Below are 17,243 nucleotides of genomic sequence, written 5' to 3' on the forward strand. Positions count from 1 at the left end.
GAATGGCCTGTTCCTGTGCTGTACTGTTCTTTGTTCTTTGAGTGAGTGAATGCAAGTGAGTGTGAGTGAATGAGTGTGTGTGTGAATGTGTGTGTGTGAGTGAGTTTGCGTGAGTAAGTGACTGTGTGTGAGTGAGAGCGAGTGTATGTGTGTGTGTGAGTGAGTGAATGAGTGTGTGAGAGTGACTGAGTGAGTATGAGTGTGAATGAGTGTGAGTGTGTCTGTGAGTGAGTGTGCATGACTGAGTGAGTGAGAGTGAGTGTGTGTGAGTGAGTGAAAGTTTGAGTGAGTGTATATGCGTGTGTGAGTGTGTGTGAGTATCAGTAACTGAGTGAGAGTGAGTATGAGACTGAATGAGTGAGTGAGTGAGTGTGTGTGTGTGTGTGTGTGTGTGTGTGTGTGAGTGAGTGAGTGTGTGAGTGTGTGTGAGTGAGTATCAGTAACTGAGTGAGAGTGAGTATGAGACTGAATGAGTGAGTGAGTGAGTGTGTGTGTGAGTGTGTGAGTGAGTGTGTGAGTGAGTGTGTCAGTGTGTGACTGAGTGAGAGAGTGTCTGTGAGTAGTGTGAGAGTGAGTGAGTGTGTGAGTCAGTGAGTGAGTGTAAGTGAGTGTGGGTAGGTGAGTGTGTAAGTGTTTGGAAGTGTAAGTGAGTGGGTGTGCGATTGCGTGTGAATGAGTGTGTGAATGTGAGTGAGTGAGTGGGTGTATGTGAGTGAGATGGGAGTCTGAATGAGTAAGTGAGTGAGTGTGAGTGTGAATGTGAATGTGAGTGTCTGTGCGCAGTTCTGTTAATGAAGGGGGAGAGATTCTGGTGCTCTCATACCTGGTGCAGAATTCTCAGCCAGTGGCACCTCACTGACACTGCGCCAGAATCGAATGCCACGATATTTTTCCTCCCTCAGGTAGATCATCACAACTCCCGTGGATGAGCGGGATGGCGAACCCTGATCAGTCGCCACCACGAATAATGTGCGTTCACTCTGACTCATTGAGGTCACTGACGTCAGCAGGCGGATCTCTCCTGTGAATGAATTGATGCTGAATCCTGAAACCACTGTCGAAAAGCGATAAAATATGGAGGCGTTAGCACCAAAGTCTTTGTCGTCTGCCTTCATAGTGGCCACCACCTGGTTGACTGGTGTGTGTTTGGAGATGTTTGCAATGAGGGGGTCAATGATGAAATGTGGAGAATTGTCATTAATGTCCTTCACATTGACTTCTACTTGAATGCTGGAACTCCTGGGGTCGGAGGGTGCCGAGTCAACAGCTCGCACCAGGAAAGTGTAGGTAGATTGCTTCTCCCGGTCCAGAGACATGACTGTGCTGATCTTTCCCATTTCATCAATGTGAAACATGCCCACTGACTCACGGCTCAGATAATACAACACATCACCATTGGATCCCTCATCACCATCAGCAGCAGAAACTTCCAAAACCACTGAGCCGACAGCACTGTCCTCTGGGATGTCTATGGTGTAGAATGACTCCTTAAACGTGGGTGAATTATCATTGATATCCAGAACAGTAACAGAGACAGACACCGAGCTACTGTGTTGTGGAATTCCCTGGTCTCGAGCCAGAATGGTCAAAGCATAGAGCGAAATGGATTCCCTGTCGAGCCCACTGTTTGTGGACAAAACCCCAGTGTTTCTGTCAATCCTAAAATGTCCATTGGGATCGCCCTCTGCAACAAGAAAAAAATGGAACAAAAATAAATGGAGTCAAAGTTTTGTTTTTGCATCAATGACCCTGACATTTTGGATTGCAACCATTGGAAAATGACTCAAAGCTTCGAATCTTCCCAATTCCTTATTTCCCCCCAAATCTCTCCCCACATCTTGAAGGCAGTGACTTTTGCTGATTGCCCCCAGACCCTCCTCCCCAGACCATCTGCCCCTGGATGAGTTCCTCTCTCTCTAACCCAGGAATCACTGGACAATGATCAGGAGCAGGAACCCTGGCAGACTCTACACACACCAATTTCAGAATTCCTTTGCTAAAACCTTGGCAGACAAATGTGTCTGATGGTGACATAGATCATTGTGTTCTTGATGATTTGAGTAATAGGAGCCCAATGATTTTTCCAATTGGTGATTTGGTGGCACAGTGGTAATGTTACTGGACTAGTAATTCAAAGTTCTGGCTAGTGCTCTGGGGACATGGCTTCAATTCCCACCAAAGCAGCTGGTGGAATTTGAATTCAATGAATTGAAAAGCTAGTCTAATGGTGGCCATGAATTGATTGTTGTTGTTGAAAACCCATCTGGTTCATTAATGTCCTTTAGGGAAGGAAATCTGCCATCTTTTCCTGGTCTGGCCTCCAGCGATGTGATTGACTTTTAACTGGCTTGTGAAATGGCCCAGCAACCCACTCAGTTCAAGGCAATTCAAGATGAGCACTAAATGCTGGCCTAGCCTGCAATGCACACATCCCAAAAACGAATAAAAAAAATCACTGTCTGACCTTACAGACTGCAGCACACAATATCCACATGTTCCCATCGGACACAGCTCCCAAGCTACTGCTCACTTTATTCTTACCGGATCTCTCACTGTCACCTCCAGATGTGCAGCACAACTGGGAATTTGTGTCATTTGTGTGTTGAAGAGGACGAGGGAAGGCCAGGCGGGAATTTAGGACCAGCAGGAGGCCATTCAGCCCCTCGAGCCTGCTCCACTATTCAATGATATCATGGCTGATCTTTACTCCATTTACCTGCCTTGGTCCCATAACCCTTAATCCACCTACCCAATAAAAACCTATCAAAGTTTTGACATTTTCAATTGACCCCAGTCTCAACCACTTTTTAGGGGAGGGAGTTCCAGATTCATAAGAACATAAGAAATAGGAGCAGGAGTAGGCCATTCAGCCCTTCAAGCCCAATCTGCCATTCAATGAGATCATGGCTCTTCTACTTCAACATCATTTTCCTGCATTATCCCTGTATCCCTTGATGTTTTGAATATATAGAAATCTATCAATCTCAGTCTTGAACATACTCAACAACTGAGCCTCTAGGGCCCTCTGGGGCAGAGAATTCCAAAGATTCACCACCCTCAGACTGGAGGATGGCAGACAGTGGTGTTCCCCCAAGGGTCAGTGCTGGGACAACTGCTTTTAGTGCAATATATATAAATGACGGATATTGGATACAGAGTAGAATCACAAAATTTGCCAATGACATTAAACTTGGAGGTGTGGTAAACAGTGAGGATGATACTAATCAACTGCAACAGGATATAGATGGGCGAGCAGAATGGGCAGACAGGTGGCAGATGGAAATTAATACAGAGATTGTGAGGTGATGCATTTTGGCAGAAGGAATAGGGAGAGGTAATATATACTTAATGACACAGTTCTAAAGAGTGTGCAGGAACAGAGGGACCTGGGGGTGCATGTGCATCGATCCTTGAAGGTGACAGGACATATTGAGAGAGTGGTTAGTAAAGTATATGGGATCTTGGGATTCATAAATAGAGGCATTGAGTACAAAAGCAGGGAAGTTATGTTGAACTTTTATAAAGCTCTAGTTAGGCCCCAATGGAGAATTGCATCCAGTTCTGGTCACCACACTTCAGGAAGGATGCGAGGGTCCTTGAGAGGGTGCAGAGGAGATTTACCAGAATGGTTCCAGGGATGAGGGAATTTAGTTACAAGGTTAGGTTGAAAAAGCTGGGATTGTTCTCCCTGGAGTAAAGGAGATTGAGCAGAGATTTGATGGAGGTGTACAAGATTCCGAAAGGTTTGGATAAGGTAGACAAAGAAAAGCTGATCCCATTAGCTGATGGCACAAGGACTGGGGGACATAGATTGCACGTTTTGGGCAAGAGATACAGGGGGAATGTGAGGAATAGCTTTTTACGCAGTGGGTGGTAATGACCTGGAACTCGCTGCCTATGGGTGTGGTGGAAGCAGAGACGATCAATCATTTCAAAAGGAAATTGGATGGGCACTTGAGGGAAATAAACTTGCAGGGCTACAGGGGTAGAGTCAGGAATGGGACTGACTGGATTGCTCTACAGAGAGCCAGCATGAACTCAATGGCTGAATGGCCTCATTCTGTGTCGTTATGAGTCTCTAGCTCGATGACTCAATATCCACTACCTGTGTGTGAAGAAGTGCTTCCTGATATCACCCTGAATGGTCTGGCTCTAATTTTAAGATTATGCCTCCTTGCTACATGTAATTACATAGCATTACATAGGATATACAGCCCAGAAACAGGCCATTCGGCCCAACTAGTTTATGCTGGTGTTTACACTGGACTTAAGCCTCCTCCCATCTTCCCTCTATCATCGTAACCCTCTATTCCCTTCTCCCTCGTGTGCTTGTCTAGCTACCCCTTAAATGTAACTATACTATTCACTGTCGCTTTAAACAGGCTCCAGAAGCTGGCCGAGCGCGTCTACCCTGAGGCACAGTGTGGCTTTCGTACAAAGAGATCGACCATTGACATGCTGTTCTCCCTTCGTCAGATACAGGAGAAATGCCGCGAACAACAGATGCCCCTCTACATTGCTTTCACTGATCTCACCAAACCCTTTGACCTCGTCAGCAGACGTGGTCTCTTCAGACTACTAGAAAAGATCGGATGTCCACCAAAGCTACTAAGTATCATCACCTCATTCCATGACAATATGAAAGGCACAATTCAGCATAGCGGCGCCTCATCAGACCCCTTTCCTATCCTGAGTGGCTTGAAACAGGGCTGTGTTCTCGCACCTACACTGTTTGGGATTTTCTTCTCCCTGCTGCTCGCACATGCGTTCAAGTCTTCAGAAGAAGGAATTTTCCTCCACACAAGTTCAGGGGGCAGGTTGTTCAACCTTGCCCGTCTAAGAGCGAAGACCAAAGTACGGAAAGTCCTCATCAGGGAACTCCTCTTTGCTGACGATGCTGCTTTAACATCTCACACTGAAGAGTGTCTGCAGAGACTCATCGACAGGTTTGCGGCTGCCTGCAACGAATTTGGCGTAACCATCAGCTTCAAGAAAACGACCATCATGGGGCAGGACGTCAGAAATGCTCCATCCATCAATATCGGCGACCACACTCTGGAAGTGGTTCAAGAGTTCACCAACCGAGGCTCAACTATCACCAGTAACCTGTCTCTCGATGCAGAAATCAACAAGCGCATGGGAAAGGCTTCCACTGCTATGTCCAGACTGGCCAAGAGAGTGTGGGAAAATGGCGCACTGACACGGAACACAAAAGTCCGAGTGTATCAAGCCTGTGTCCTCAGTACCTTGCTCTATGGCAGCGAGGCCTGGACAACGTATGTCAGCCAAGAGCTACATCTCAATTCATTCCATCTTCGCTGCCTCCGGAGAATACTTGGCATCAGGTGGCAGGACCGTATCTCCAACACAGAAGTCCTCGAGGCGGCCAACATCTCCAGCTTATACACACTACTGAGTCAGCGGCGCTTGAGATGGCTTGACCATGTGAGCCGCATGGAAGATGGCAGGATCCCCAAAGACACATTGTACAGCGAGCTCGCCACTGGTATCAGACCCACCGGCCGTCCATGTCTTCGCTTTAAAGACGTCTGCAAACGCGACATGAAGTCCTGTGACACTGATCACAAGTCGTGGGAGTCAGTTGCCAGCGATCGCCAGAACTGGCGGGCAGCCATAAAGGCGGGGCTAAAGTGTGGCGAGTCAAAGAGACTTAGCAGTTGGCAGGAAAAAAGACAGAAGCGCAAGGAGAGAGCCAACTGTGTAACAGCCCCGACATACAAATTTTCTGCAGCACCTGTGGAAGAGTCTGTCACTCTAGAATTGGCCTTTATAGCCACTCCAAGCACTGCTCCACACACCACTGACCACCTCCAGGCTCTTACCCATTGTCTCTCGAGATAAGGAGGCCAAAGACTATTCACTTCAATTACTCCCCATGAAAGAGAGTTTCACATTCTCACCACTTTCTGGGTCGAAATTTCTTCTGAATTCCCGATTGGACTCTTATATCGATGGTCCCTAGTTTTGGTCTTCCCCACATGAATATATTCACTCTGTGTCTACACTATCAAACCCTTTCATTTAGGTCAGCCTTCAGCCTTCTCTTTTCAAAAGAATAGAGACCCAGTCTGTTCATTCTTTCCTGATAGGTTTAACCTCACGTTTCTGGTATCATCCTTGTAAATCTTTTTTGCACCCTCTCCAGTGGGTCGATATCCTTTTATAATATGGTGACCAGAATTGTACATTAATCTTCTGGACATCACTTTGTGTGAAAATATCATTCAGTTGGGACTGCTCTTAATAGACTGACTGCCCCAGTGAATTCCCAATTGTGAGTTGTGAACAAAACATTTTCTGGAATTTTCTTCAGAAGCACTCCAATAGAAACATGACATGATGTGCATGGATCAGGAGGCATTGCTGCCTGTATGGCTGCACCTCCGAAGATGTCATTGAGCATCGCCGAGCAGCCCTGCAAACCCAGCGGAGAATGATCTGCATTCTCTAGACCCGCGGCAGTAGGGAATCTGCTGCCAGGCCATGTCTCTGCCAGATCGAGTGACGGTAACAATCGGTTCAGATCTCAGATTTGGCTGCACTGTGTTGCTATCCTGCACTAAATGACACTGATGGTGGACTGGCACAGAGGAAAATACTCCTCTTGACTTCATGAAGCACAGTCTAGTAGGAGGTCAGGGGTCCCGCATGGCAGACTGGTACAAAAGGTGAAGTCACATGGGATCAGAGGTGAGCTGGCAAGATGGATACAGAACTGGCTCGGTCATAGAAGACAGAGGGTAGCAGTGGATGGGTGTTTTTCTGAATGGAGGGATGTGACTAGTGGTGTTCCGCAGGGATCAGTGCTGGGACCTTTGCTGTTTGTAGTATATATAAATGATTTGGAGGAAAATGTAGCTGGTCTGATTAGTAAGTTTGCAGGCGACACAAAGGTTGGTGGAGTTGCAGATAGTGATGAGGATTGTCAGAGGATACAGCAGGATATAGATCGGTTGGAGACTTGGGTAGAGAAATGGCAGATGGAGTTTAATCCGTACAAATGTGAGGTAATGCATTTTGGAAGATCTAATGCAGGTGGGAGGTATACAGTAAATGGCAGAACCCTTAGGAGTATTGACAGGCAGAGAGATCTGGGCGTACAGGTCCCCAGGTCACTGAAAGCGGCAACGCAGGTGGATAAGGTAGTCAAGAAGGCATTCGGCATGCTTGCCTTCATCGGTCGGGACATAGAGTATAAAAATTGGCAAGTCATGTTGCAGCTGTACAGAACCTTAGTTAGGCCACACTTAGAATATTGCGTGCAATTCTGGTCGCCACACTACCAGAAGGACGTGGAGGCTTTGGAGAAGGTACAGAGGAGGTTTACCAGGATGTTGCCTGGTCTGGAGGGCATTAGCTATGAGGAGAGGTTGGAAAAACCCAGATTGTTTCCACTGGAACCACGGAGGTGGAGGGGCGACATGATAGAGGTTTACAAAGTTATGAGCGGCATGGACAGAGTGGATAGTCAGAAGCTTTTTCCCAGGGTGGAAGAGTCAGTTACTAGGGGACATAGGTTTAAGGTGCGAGGGGCAAAGTTTAGAGGGGATGTGCGAGGCAAGTTCTTTCCACAGAGGGTGGTGAGTGCCTGGAACTTGCTGCCGGTGGAGGTGGTGGAAGCAGGTACGATAATGACGTTTATGAGGCATCTTGACAAATACATGAATAGGATGGGAATAGAGGGATATGGTCCCCGGAAGTGCAGAAGGTGTTAGTTTAGGCAGGCATCAAGATCGGCGCAGGCTTGGAGGGCCGAATGGCCTGTTCCTGTGCTGTACTGTTCTTTGTTCTTTGTTCTTGTCAGGTGCTGCGCAGGGCATTTCTGTGCAAGAACCCTAATTCTTGTGTTTAGGGCTTCTTTCCTTACAGCTCGGCTCAGTTAAGTCTCAATCTACACCCTCTTCAACCGTCCCCAACACTTGACGTAATCCCAGCTCACCCTCTTGAGGAAATTAGGGATGGGCAATAAAAGCTGGTCTAGCTAGCGGCCCCACATCCCATGAACAAATAATAAATACTGTTGGATGCCAGCACTGTGGCCTTCCAATACTATAGGGTCCCAAGTACTATAGGGTTGGAGTATCATAGGGTCGCAGTGCCGTAGGATCGGAATGCCTTAGGGCCAGAGTGCCATAGGGTCGCAGTGCCTCAGGGTTGGGGTATCACAGGGTGGGAGTGCTGTAGAGTCAAAGTATCGCAGGGTTGGTGTGCCATAAGGTCAGAGTATCGTAGGGTCGCAGTGCTGTAGGATCCGAGTACAGGAGTATTGGAATGCCATAGGGTCATAGTATCGTAGGGTCAAAGTATCGTAGGGTCGCAGTGCCATAGCGGCGGAGTGCTGTAGGATCAGAGTGCCGTAGGGTCAGAGTATCGTAGGTGGGGAGGGGTGGGGAGGTGAAGAGGTGGGGGGGGTGGGGAGGTGGAGAGGTGGGGAGGTAGATAGGTGGGGAGGTGGGGGGGTGGGGAGGTGGGGAGGTGGAGAGGTGGGTAGGTGGAGATGTGGGGAGGTGGAGAGGTGGGGAGGTGGAGAGGTGGGGGGGTGGGGAGGTGGAGAGGTGGAGAGGTGGGGAGGTGGGGTGGAGGGGAGGTGGGGAGGTGGGGAGGTAGAGAGGTGGGGAGGTGGGGAGGTGGGGGGGTGGAGAGGTGGGGGGGTGGGGAGGTGGAGGAGTGGTGAGGTGGAGAGGTGGGGAGGTGGAGAGGTGGGGAGGTGGGGAGGTGGAGAGGTGGGGAGGTGGGGAGGTGGAGAGGTGGGGAGGTGGGGAGGTGGGGGGGTGGAGAGGTGGGGGGGGTGGGGAGGTGGAGGAGTGGTGAGGTGGAGAGGTGGAGAGGTGGGGAGGTGGGGAGGTGGAGAGGTGGAGAGGTGGGGAGGTGGAGAGGTGGGGAGGTGGGGAGGTGGGTAAGTAAAAAGTATATATTTGTGTGGTGGCTGTACCCGAGACACTACACGTGTAGTGTCTCCCACCCACCCTCCTCCTCCAACCAAAAAAAAAGGACTCTGGTGTGTTGATAAGGTCAGCTTTTTATTTAAGAAGTTCTGTCCTTGGATTGCTAACCTAACAAGTTTTGACTTGTTGTTTTTGGTTTTTCAGTAGATTTGTTGGGAATTTAGAATAGTGGGAATGGAGGTTAAGGCAGTTGTATGTTCCTCCTGCAGAATGTGGGAGGTAAGGGTCGCCAAGAGTGTCCCTGCTGACTGCATCTGTGGGAAGTGCACCCAACTCCAGCTCCTCGAGAACCGCGTTAGGGAACTGGAGCTGGAGCTGGATGAACTTCGGATCATTCGGGAGGCGGAGGGGGTTATTGAAAGGAGTTATGGGGAGGTAGTCACACCTCAGGTAAAAGAAGTAGGTAGATGTGTTACCGTCAGGGGAAGGAGAGGAAACCAGCAGGCAGTGCAGGGATCCCCTGTGGCCGTTTCCCTCAACAACAGGTATACCGTTTTGGATACTGTTGCGGGGGACGACTTACCAGGGGTAAGCAATGGGGTACAGGTCTCTGGCACAGAGTCTGTCCCTGTTGCTCAGAAGGGAAGGGGGAAGAGGAGCAGAACATTAGTCATTGGGGACTCCATAGTTAGGGGAACAGATAGGAGGTTCTGTGGGAACGAGAGAGACTCACGGTTGGTATGTTGCCTCCCAGGTGCCAGGGTTCGTGATGTCTCGGATCGTGTTTTTGGGATCCTTAAGGGGGAGGGGGAGCAGCCCCAAGTCGTGGTCCACATAGGCACCAACGACATAGGTAGGAAGAGCGATCGGGATTTAAGACAGAAATTCAGGGAGCTAGGGTGGAAGCTTAGAGCGAGAACAAACAGAGTTGTTATCTCTGGGTTGTTGCCCGTGCCACGTGATAGCGAAGCGAGGAATAGGGAGAGAGAGGAGTTGAACACGTGGCTGCAGGGATGGTGCAGGAGGGAGGGTTTTGGTTTCCTGGATAATTGGGGCTTTTTCTGGGGTAGGTGGGACTTCTACAAACAGGATGGTCTTCACCTGAACCAGAGGGGTACCAATATCCTGGGGGGGAGATTTGCTAGTGCTCTTGGGGGGGGTTTAAACTAATTCAGCAGGGGGATGGGAACCTAAATTGTAGTTCCAGTGTACAGGATGTTGAGAGTAGTGAGGTCAGGGATATGGTTACAAGGACGCAAGAGGGCACTGGCAAGCAAGAACTTGGTTTAAAGTGTGTCTACTTCAACGCCAGGAGCATCCGGAATAAGGTGGGTGAGCTTGCAGCATGGGTTGGTACCTGGGATCTCGATGTAGTGGCCATTTCGGAGACATGGGGAGAGCAGGGGCAGGAATGGATGTTGCAGGTTCCGGGATGTAGATGTTTCAGTAAGAACAGAGAAGATGGTAAAAGAGGGGGGTGTGTGGCATTGTTAATCAAGGAGAGTATTACAGCGGCAGAAAGGACGTTTGAGGACTCGTCTACTGAGGTAGTAAGGGCCGAGGTTAGAAACAGGAGAGGTGAGGTTACCCTGTTGGGAGTCTTTTATAGACCTCTGAACAGTTCCAGAGATGTAGAGGAAAGGATAGCGAAGATGATTCTCGACAGGAGCGAGAGTAACAGGGTAGTTGTTATGGGGGACTTTAACTTTCCAAATATCGACTGGAAATACTATAGTTCGAGTACTTTAGATGGGTCAGTTTTTGTCCAGTGTGTGCAGGAGGGTTTTCTGACACAGTATGTAGACAGGCCAACCAGGGGCGATGCCACATTGGATTTGGTACTGGGAAATGAACCCGGCCAGGTGTTAGATTTAGATGCAGGTGAGCACTTTGGTGATAGTGATCACAATTCGGTTAGGTTTACCTTAGCGATGGGCAGGGACAGGTATATACCGCAGGGCAAGAATTATAGCTGGGGGAAAGGAAATTATGATGCGATTAGGCAAGATTTAGGATGCGTAGGATGGGGAAGGAAACTGCAGGGGATGGGAACAATCGAAATGTGGAGCTTATTCAAGGAGCAGCTACTGCGTGTCCTTGATAAGTATGTACCTGTCAGGCAGGGAGGAAGTTGTCGAGCGAGGGAGCCGTGGTTTACTAAAGAAGTTGAAGCGCTTGTCAAGAGGAAGAAGAAGGCTTATGTTAGGATGAGACGTGAAGGCTCAGTTAGGGCGCTTGAGAGCTACATGCTAGCCAGGAAGGATCTAAAGGGAGAGCTAAGAAGAGCAAGGAGAGGACATGAGAAGTCATTGGTGGATAGGATCAGGGAAAACCCTAAGGCTTTCTATAGGTATATCAGGAATAAAAGAATGACTAGAGTTAGATTAGGGCCAATCAAGGATAGTAGTGGGAAGTTGTGTGTGGAATCAGAGGAGATAGGGGAAGTGTTAAATGAATATTTTGCGTCAGTATTTACAGTAGAGAAAGAAAATGTTGTTGAGAATACTGAGATTCAGGCTACTAGGCTAGATGGGATTGAGGTTCACAAGGAGGAGGTGTTATCAATTTTGGAAAGTGTGAAAATAGATAAGTCCCCTGGGCCAGATGGGATTTATCCTAGGATTCTCTGGGAAGCCAGGGAGGAGATTGCAGAGCCTTTGTCCTTGATCTTTATGTCGTCATTGTCGACAGGAATAGTGCCGGAAGACTGGAGGATAGCAAATGTTGTCCCCTTGTTCAAGAAGGGGAGTAGAGACAGCCCTGGTAATTATAGACCTGTGAGCCTTACTTCGGTTGTGGGTAAAATGTTGGAAAAGGTTATAAGAGACAGGATTTATAACCATCTTGAAAAGAATAAGTTCATTAGAGATAGTCAGCACGGTTTTGTGACGGGTAGGTCGTGCCTCACAAACCTTATTGAGTTTTTCGAGAAGGTGACCAAACAGGTGGATGAGGGTAAAGCAGTGGATGTGGTGTATATGGATTTCAGTAAGGCGTTTGATAAGGTTCCCCACGGTAGGCTATTGCAGAAAATACGGAAGTATGGGGTTGAAGGTGATTTAGAGCTTTGGATCAGAAATTGGCTAGCTGAAAGAAGACAGAGGGTGGTGGTTGATGGCAAATTTTCATCCTGGAGCACCTGTGGAAGAGCCTGTTACTCCAGAATTGGCCTTTATAGCCACTCCAGGCGCTGCTTCACAAACCACTGACCACCTCCAGGCGCGTATCCATTGTCTCTCGAGATAAGGAGGCCCAAAAGGGAGTTACTAATGGTGTACCGCAAGGATCTGTTTTGGGGCCACTGCTGTTTGTCATTTTTATAAATGACCTGGAAGAGGGTGTAGAAGGGTGGGTTAGTAAATTTGCAGATGACACTAAGGTCGGTGGAGTTGTGGATAGTGCCGAAGGATGTTGTAGGGTACAGAGGGACATAGATAGGCTGCAGAGCTGGGCTGAGAGATGGCAAATGGAGTTTAATGCGGAAAAGTGTGAGGTGATTCACTTTGGAAGGAGTAACAGGAATGCAGAGTACTGGGCTAATGGGAAGATTCTTGGTAGTGTAGATGAACAGAGAGATCTTGGTGTCCAGGTGCATAAATCCCTGAAGGTTGCTACCCAGGTTAATAGGGCTGTTAAGAAGGCATATGGTGTGTTAGCTTTTATTAGTAGGGGGATCGTGTTTCGGAGTCACGAGGTCATGCTGCAGCTGTACAAGACTCTGGTGAGACTGCACCTGGAGTATTGCGTGCAGTTCTGGTCACCGCATTATAGGAAGGATGTGGAAGCTATGGAAAGGGTGCAGAGGAGATTTACTAGGATGTTGCCTGACTATGGAGGGAAGATCTTACGAGGAAAGGCTGAGGGACTTGAGGTTGTTTTCGTTGGAGAGAAGGAGGAGGAGAGGTGACTTAATAGAGACATATAAGATAATCAGAGGGTTAGATAGGGTGGATAGTGAGAGTCTTTTTCCTCGGATGGTGATGGCAAACACGAGGGGACATAGCTTTAAGTTGAGGGGTGATAGATATAGGACAGATGTCAGAGGTAGTTTCTTTACTCAGAGAGTAGTAGGGGCGTGGAACGCCCTGCCTGCAACAGTAGTAGACTCGCCAACTTTAAGGACATTTAAGTGGTCATTGGATAGACATATGGATGAAAATGGAATAGTGTAGGTCAGATGGTTTCACAGGTCGGCGCAACATCGAGGGCCGAAGGGCCTGTACTGCGCTGTAATGTTCTAATTCTAATTCTAATTCTGGAGGGGTGGGGGTTGGGGAGGTGGAGAGGTGGGGAGGTGGAGAGGTGGAGAGGTGGGGAGGTGGAGAGGTGGCGAGGTGGAGAGGTGGGGAGGTGGAGAGGTGGGGGGGGAGGTGGGAGGTGGGGAGGTGGGAGGTGGAGAAATGGGGAGGTGGAGAGGTGGGGAGGTGGTGAGGTGGAGAGGTGGGGAGGTGGAGAGGTGGAGAGGTGGGGAGGTGGAGAGGTGGGGAGGTGGGGAGGTGGAGAGGTGGGGAGGTGGAGAGGTGGAGAGGTGGGGAGGTGGAGAGGTGGGGAGGTGGAGAGGTGGGGAGGTGGAGAGTTGGGGAGGTGGGGAGGTGGAGAGGTGGGGAGATGGAGAGGTGGAGAGGTGGAGAGGTGGGGAGGTGGGGAGGTGGAGAGGTGGAGAGGTGGGGAGGTGAGGAGGTGGGGAGGTGGGGAGGTGGAGAGGTGGGGAGGTGGAGAGGTGGTGAGGTGGGGAGGTGGAGAGGTGGGGAGGTGGGGAGGTGGAGAGGTGGGGAGGTGAAGAGTTGGGGAGGTGGAGAGGTGGGGAGGTGGAGAGGGGAAGAGTTGGGGAGGTGGAGAGGTGGGGAGGTGGAGAGGTGGGGAGGTGGAGAGGTGGGGAGGTGGAGAGGTGGGGAGGTGGAGAGGTGGAGAGGTGGGGAGGTGGAGAGGTGGGGAGGTGGGAGGTGGAGAGGTGGGGAGGTGGAGAGGTGGGGAGGTGGGGAGGTGGAGAGGTGGGGAGGTGGAGAGGTGGGGAGGTGGAGAGGTGAGAGGTGGGAGGTGGAGAGGTGGAGAGGTGGAGAGGTGGGGAGGTGGAGAGGTGGGGAGGTGGAGAGGTGGGGAGGTGGGGAGGTGGAGAGGTGGGGAGGGGAAGAGTTGGGGAGGTGGAGAGATGGGGAGGTGGAGAGGTGGAGAGGTGGGGAGGTGGAGAGGTGGAGAGGTGGGGAGGTGGAGAGGTGGGAGGTGGGGAGGTGGAGAGGTGGGAGGGGAGAGGTGGAGAGGTGGAGAGGTGGAGAGGTGGGAGGTGGAGAGTGGGAGTGGTGGAGGAGGTGGGGAGGTGGAGAAGTGGTGGGGGGGTGGAGAGGTGGGAGGTGGGAGGTGCGGAGGTGGAGAGGTGGGGAGGTGGGGAGGAGGGGGTGGGGATGTGGGGAGGTGGGGAGGGAGGTGGAGGTGGGGAGGTGGGGAGGTGGGAGGTGGGAGGTGGGGAGGTGGGAGGTGGGAGGTGGAGAGGTGGAGAGGTGGGTGGGGGGTGGGTGGGGGGGTGGGGGGGGTGGGGAGGTGGGGGGTGGGGAGGTGGGGAGGTGGGAGGTGGGGAGGTGTGAGGTGGAGGTGGGAGGTGGAGGTGGGGAGGTGGGGAGGTGGGGAGGTGGAGAGGTGGGGAGGTGGGAGGTGGAGAGGTGGGGAGGTGGAGAGGTGGGGAGGTAGGGAGGTGGGGAGGTGGGAGGTGGAGAGGTGGGGAGGTGGAGAGGTGGTGAGGTGGGGAGGTGGAGAGGTGGGGAGGTGGGAGATGGAGGGGGAGGGGAAGAGTTGGGAGGTGGAGAGGTGGGGAGGTGGGGAGTGGAGAGGTGGGGAGGTGGGGAGGTGGGGAGGTGGGAGGTGGAGAGGTGGAGGGGAAGAGTTGGGGAGGTGGAGAGGTGGGGAGGTGGAGAGGTGGGAGGTGGGGAGGTGGAGAGGTGGAGAGGTGGGGAGGTGGGGTGGTGAGGTGGGGTGAGGTGGGGAGGTGGGGAGGTGGGGAGGTGGGGAGGTGGGTGGGGAGGTGAGAGGTGGGGAGGTGGAGAGGTGGAGAGGTGGAGAGGTGGGAGAGGTGGGGAGGTGGAGAGGTGGGGAGGGAAGAGGTGGGGAGGTGGAGAGGTGGGGAGGTGGAGAGGTGGTGAGGTGGGAGGTGGAGAGGTGGGAGAGGTGGAGAGGTGGGAGGTGGGGAGGTGGGGAGGTGGAGAGGTGGGGGAGGTGGGGAGGAGGGGGGGTGGGTGGGGAGGTGGGGAGGTGGAGAGGTGGGGAGGTGGAGAGGTGGGGAGGTGGAGAGGTGGATAGGTGGGGGGGTGGTGGGGAGGTGGGGAGGTGGGGACGTGGGGAGGTGGGAGGTGGGGAGGTGGGAGGTGGGGAGGTGGGAGGTGGGGAGGTGGGGAGGTGGGGAGGTGGGAGGGGGAGGCGGGGAGGGGAAGAGTTGGGAGGTGGAGAGGTGGGGAGGTGGAGAGGGGAAGAGTTGGGGAGGTGGAGAGGTGGGGAGGTGGAGAGGTGAGAGGTGGGAGGTGGAGAGGTGGGGTGGTGGGGAGGTGGAGAGGTGGGAGGTGGGGAGGTGGAGAGGTGGGGAGGTGGGGAGGGGAAGAGTTGGGGAGGTGGAGAGGTGAGAGGTGGGGAGGTGGAGAGGTGGAGAGGTGGGGAGGTGGGGAGCTGGGAGGTGGAGAGGTGGAGAGGTGGGGAGGTGGGAGGTGGAGAGGTGGGGAGGTGAGTGGTGGGGGGGTGGAGAGGTGGAGAGGTGGGGAGGTGCGGAGGTGGAGAGGTGGGGAGGTGGGGAGGAGGGGGGGGTGGGGAGGTGGGGAGGTGGGGAGGTGGAGAGGTGGGGAGGTGGAGAGGTGGGGAGGTGGGGAGGTGGAGAGGTGGAGAGGTGGGGAGGTGGATAGGTGGGGGGGGTGGGGAGGTGGGGAGGTGGAGACGTGGGGAGGTGGGGAGGTGGTGAGGTGGAGAGGTGGGAGGTGGAGAGGTGGAGAGGTGGGGAGGTGGAGAGGTGGGAGGTGGGAGGTGGAGAGGTGGGGAGGTGGAGAGGTGGGGAGGTGGAGAGGTGGGGAGGTGGGGAGGTGGGGAGGTGGGGAGGTGGAGAGGTGGGGAGGTGGAGAGGTGGTGAGGTGGGGAGGTGGAGAGGTGGGAGGTGGGAGGCGGGGAGGGGAAGAGTTGGGGAGGTGGAGAGGTGGGGAGGTGGAGAGGGGAAGAGTTGGGGAGGTGGAGAGGTGGGAGGTGGGAGTGGAGAGGTGGAGAGGGGAAGAGTTGGGGAGGTGGAGAGGTGGGGAGGTGGAGAGGTGGGGAGGTGGGGAGGTGGAGAGGTGGGGAGGTGGAGAGGTGGGGAGGTGGGAGGTGGAGAGGTGGGGAGGTGGAGAGGTGGGGAGGTGGGGAGGTGGGGAGGTGGAGAGGTGGGGAGGTGGAGAGGTGGGGAGGTGGAGAGGTGGAGAGGTGGAGAGGTGGGGAGGTGGAGAGGTGGGGAGGTGGAGAGGTGGGGAGGTGGGGAGGTGGAGAGGTGGGGAGGGGAAGAGTTGGGGAGGTGGAGAGGTGGAGAGGTGGAGAGGTGGGGAGGTGGAGAGGTGGGGAGGTGGGGAGGTGGGGAGGTGGAGAGGTGGGGAGTTGGAGAGGTGGAGAGGTGGGGAGGTGGGGAGGTGGAGAGGTGGAGAGGTGGGGAGGTGGAGAAGTGGGGAGGTGGGGAGGTGCGGAGGTGGAGAGGTGGGGAGGTGGGGAGGAGGGGGGGTGGGGAGGTGGAGAGGTGGGGAGGTGGAGAGGTGGGGAGGTGGAGAGGTGGGGAGGTGGGGAGGTAGAGAGGTGGGGAGGTGGGGAGGTGGGGAGGTGGAGAGGTGGGTGGGTGGGGGGTGGGGAGGTGGATAGGTGGGGGGGGTGGGGAGGTGGGGAGGTGGAGACGTGGGGAGGTGGGGAGGTGGTGAGGTGGAGAGTGGGGAGGTGGAGAGGTGGAGAGGTGGAGAGGTGGGGAGGTGGAGGTGGGAGGTGGGGAGGTGGAGAGGGGGGGAGGTGGAGAGGTGGAGAGGTGGGGAGGTGGAGAGGTGGGGAGGTGGGGAGGTGGAGAGGTGGGGAGGTGGAGAGGTGGTGAGGTGGGGAGGTGGAGAGGAGGGGAGGTGGGGAGGTGGAGAGGCGGGGAGGGGAAGAGTTGGGAGGTGGAGAGGTGGAGAGGGGAAGAGTTGGGGAGGTGGAGAGGTGGGGAGGTGGAGAGGTGGGGAGGTGGAGAGGTGGGTGGTGGGGGGTGGGGAGGTGGATAGGTGGGGGGGGGTGGGGAGGTGGGGAGGTGGAGACGTGGGGAGGTGGGGAGGTGGTGAGGTGGAGAGGTGGAGAGGTGGGGAGGTGGAGAGGTGGGGAGGTGGGGAA

The 17,243-nt window shown here is 53.3% G+C and overlaps 1 protein-coding gene across 1 annotated transcript in view; it reads right to left on the reverse strand.

Moving 5' to 3' along the window:
* Positions 1-17,243, reverse strand: part of LOC137371067 (protocadherin-16-like) — a 579,474-nt gene that overhangs the window by 160,244 nt on the left and 401,987 nt on the right. Inside the window, exon 13 of the mRNA XM_068032966.1 lies at positions 824-1,684. Coding sequence (XP_067889067.1) covers positions 824-1,684 — 861 coding nt within the window. The remainder of the gene's footprint in view (positions 1-823; positions 1,685-17,243) is intronic.

Source organism: Heterodontus francisci, chromosome 6 (assembly GCF_036365525.1).
Source record: "Heterodontus francisci isolate sHetFra1 chromosome 6, sHetFra1.hap1, whole genome shotgun sequence".
NCBI classification, from domain to species: domain Eukaryota; kingdom Metazoa; phylum Chordata; class Chondrichthyes; order Heterodontiformes; family Heterodontidae; genus Heterodontus; species Heterodontus francisci.